This window comes from Cottoperca gobio, chromosome 22 (assembly GCF_900634415.1).
Source record: "Cottoperca gobio chromosome 22, fCotGob3.1, whole genome shotgun sequence".
In the NCBI taxonomy this organism is placed as follows: Eukaryota; Metazoa; Chordata; class Actinopteri; order Perciformes; family Bovichtidae; genus Cottoperca; species Cottoperca gobio.
In genome coordinates this window covers 12,949,400-12,952,316 of record NC_041376.1, presented here as the reverse complement: position 1 = coordinate 12,952,316, position 2,917 = coordinate 12,949,400, and the positions used below count along the sequence as shown (strand labels likewise).

The 2,917-nt window shown below is 37.8% G+C and overlaps 1 protein-coding gene across 1 annotated transcript; it reads left to right on the top strand.

Annotated features, from left to right (window-relative positions):
- The first annotated feature begins 1,331 nt into the window (after positions 1–1,331).
- LOC115027515 (interferon alpha-inducible protein 27-like protein 2A) lies at positions 1,332–2,373 on the top strand. Its single transcript, XM_029460886.1, has 4 exons — positions 1,332–1,437; positions 1,574–1,603; positions 1,794–1,955; positions 2,178–2,373. The coding sequence occupies exons 1-4, from the start codon at positions 1,428–1,430 to the stop codon at positions 2,261–2,263; spliced, it is 288 nt and encodes a 95-aa protein (XP_029316746.1). The 5' UTR covers positions 1,332–1,427; the 3' UTR covers positions 2,264–2,373.
- Positions 2,374–2,917: the final 544 nt, after the last annotated feature.

Here is a 2,917-nt window from a genome sequence, read left to right as displayed (position 1 = left end):
AGAAATATCAATTTGCAATATTACATTGATTGTTGCAAAAAAACAATTATTTAAGCCACCATCGTCTCGTCTTGCTTTTTAATTATAATTCTTAATCGAGTGAAAAGTTGAAACTTTCAGCTCTGCGATCCAATAAATAACCACTTTTTAGAGGCAGGAGAATAAAGGAAATAGTGCCTTTCTCTTTTTAAACCTTTTTACTGAAACTAAACTTGATTGTATACCAGTCCACAGTACTCATTTGGCCCAGATTCCACATCTGAGCAAGTTTCTTATTCAACACTTGCTTCACACTCATACACAGAACAGTAGAGCAACAGTAGCAATAACAACACACCTAAAAGACTAAATAATACAGACAGGCAACAAGAAAATCAGTGGAAATAAAAATGATACACAATGCATGTCAATAAGTGCTGAAAGTTCAAATGTATCATTATTGTATTGATCAAAAATAAATACAAAATAAATGTAAAGTAAAATATTTAAATTCCACCAACTTGCAATTTTAAAATACATTGTTCAACCAACCACAACTTCAACATACAAAGACCAGCGCATTGTCAACATGTCCCCAAAAAACCTTGGCTCTACACTGCCATGGGTTGAATCAATGTACAACAAACACATAATCAAAAGGTTGTTAATAATACGCCACTGCAGCCGTGTCTGTTATGATGCTCGTCTTTGGATAGGTTCACCTGCATTCCTGACAACTTGAACGGGAAATGAATTAGATGTTGACCATCTTTAACTTTCTGTGAACAGATTCACTTTTATTTCCCCCAAACACAATATAAAGGGACTTTGGACTGAGGAAGCTTTGCTGACAATGATACATTTCACATAGCAGGTCCACAGTCCACAGTATTACATTCAGGTGATTGCAGGACCATGAGATATGCCTTGACTCAAATAGCAGATCTGATTTAATTCTCCCTGTTTTATTTGCAATAAACTCTTAGTATACATGAATATAAATGGTGAAGACATTATATCCTCAAAGTAGCTTCAGGTCCATGCTGGAATAACACTATTATGATCTTTAAGTATAAATACTGAATATTGTACTAATTACTTTGAACTTGATAAGATCCGCCACGACCTTCTGGGCCAAAACATTATTTTCTTCAGAGACTTCAAGATGAAAGTTTGTCCTGAATGCTGGTTTGAAGGAGCAGGCAGAACTAAGCTGGTTCAGCAAATCTTTATTGTTCCTGTCTTGACTAAATATAGTCATGACATCTTCAGAAATTATATGTACTTGAGTTTATGTGGGATAAATGGACACAATGAATCTGTGACGCCCTCTTTTATTCAGAGCCGATTAGTTTCGTTTCTCAGGAAAAGATACCCAACCCTCGTGCCTGTATAAAACCAGCCCACCAACACAAGGCTCATCAGTACACTACTTCTACAGACAAGAGATGGGTCTCTGTGAGTATCTGTTACATTTATTTGAAAATGCTGATACTTTTACTCATATGCTTTTCTCACAAAAAATAATAATAATGATAGTAGCCACAGCAAATTAACTGTAAATGTTGATTTTAATGTTCATCTCGTGTTTCAGTGACTGCTGCGTTGATTGGAGGAGGAGCAGGTAAGACTTTGTACAGCCTTTATGGACCAACTGTGTCTTTTTCATCTTATTTTAACACACTTTAACGTAGACAAGCCATTTAGCTAAATTTCATTCTATTAATTCTAGTTATCGCGCCTGATCCATTTTTAAGCGGAGAACTAATTAGCACACTGTCGTTAACAACAAAGTTTCCTCTGCTGTGTTGCAGTCGGTGCCGTTGCAGCAGCTCCTGTTGTTCTGGGTGTTGTAGGTTTCACCTCAGTTGGAATAGCTGCAGGCTCCTGGGCTGCCGGCATGATGTCTGCTGCTGCAGTGGCTAACGGAGGAGCAGTGGCAGCCGGAAGTACAGTGGCTCTTTGTCAGGCAGCCGGTAAACTGGATTACTTGATCTTTAAATTAATTGTAATCTTGTGGTTTTTACTGTTGTATCTTAATTTCACATTTCCATAATAGAGGTGTGTAGTTTTGGCATCACACTACAGTGTTAGGTAGAATACAACAATACTACTGTGTAGAATAATTTAGTTTTGTGGCTTGAGAACTTTCTCAGCTTCTCCATACTTTTATATAAACCTGTGTATTCTTGCTTTAGCTGCAGCTGGTCTGCCAGCAGTTGCCACTGCAACGGTGGCCAGTGGAGGAGCAGCGTTGGGATGGCTGACTGCAATCCTCATCTGAGAAATCAATGAAGGAACAATGTTTTTACTTTTGCCAAATGAAGGAGGCGACTGCAACTTACATCTGATCACTTACTGTTGTGTTCAATAAACTTGTCTCCTATAAAAAGATGCTGGGTCAGTGTGTTGTCTATAAATATTTCCATTCTTCATAATGTCCAATAGATAATAAAGCAGCATTCATATTTATTTATTTATTTATTGTTTATTCTTGCAGGGACAGCACAAAATTAAAAGTAATTGCACCATAGTTAGCTAGAAACAAATTAGCATCCGTTGTCCCTGGGCAGGTAGACAAAAACCCAGCACATAACAACAAATACACTTCATGTTAGTCCATTGAGTGTGAGATAGAATCAGTTGGATGAATACAAGGCGATCATCGGGGGTGACACGTTTGTGTTGACTTTAGCCAAAGCTTGAGGCTGGTAAAGCTTCCTGAGTTTCTTATATTTGTGGTTATGTGTTTGTGAGCTGCAGTACACAGTCACCCCTAGCGATGGTCTTTCTTCTGGCAACAGTTAAGTTGTGGGCCGTAAAAAAGACAAAACACTGAGCTGAAAGATGCTATGAAGCTGATACAGCTGGAGGGAACTTTATAGAGCGACACCTTGCATTTACACAATCACTTCATTGTTATATAATGATGTTAACT

Coding starts and splice junctions, on each gene's coding strand:
- LOC115027515 (XM_029460886.1), top strand. Junction 1,604..1,793: donor GTTGATTGGAGGAGGAGCAG/GTAAGACTTTGT, acceptor GCTGTGTTGCAG/TCGGTGCCGTTGCAGCAGCT. Junction 1,956..2,177: donor GGCTCTTTGTCAGGCAGCCG/GTAAACTGGATT, acceptor TTCTTGCTTTAG/CTGCAGCTGGTCTGCCAGCA.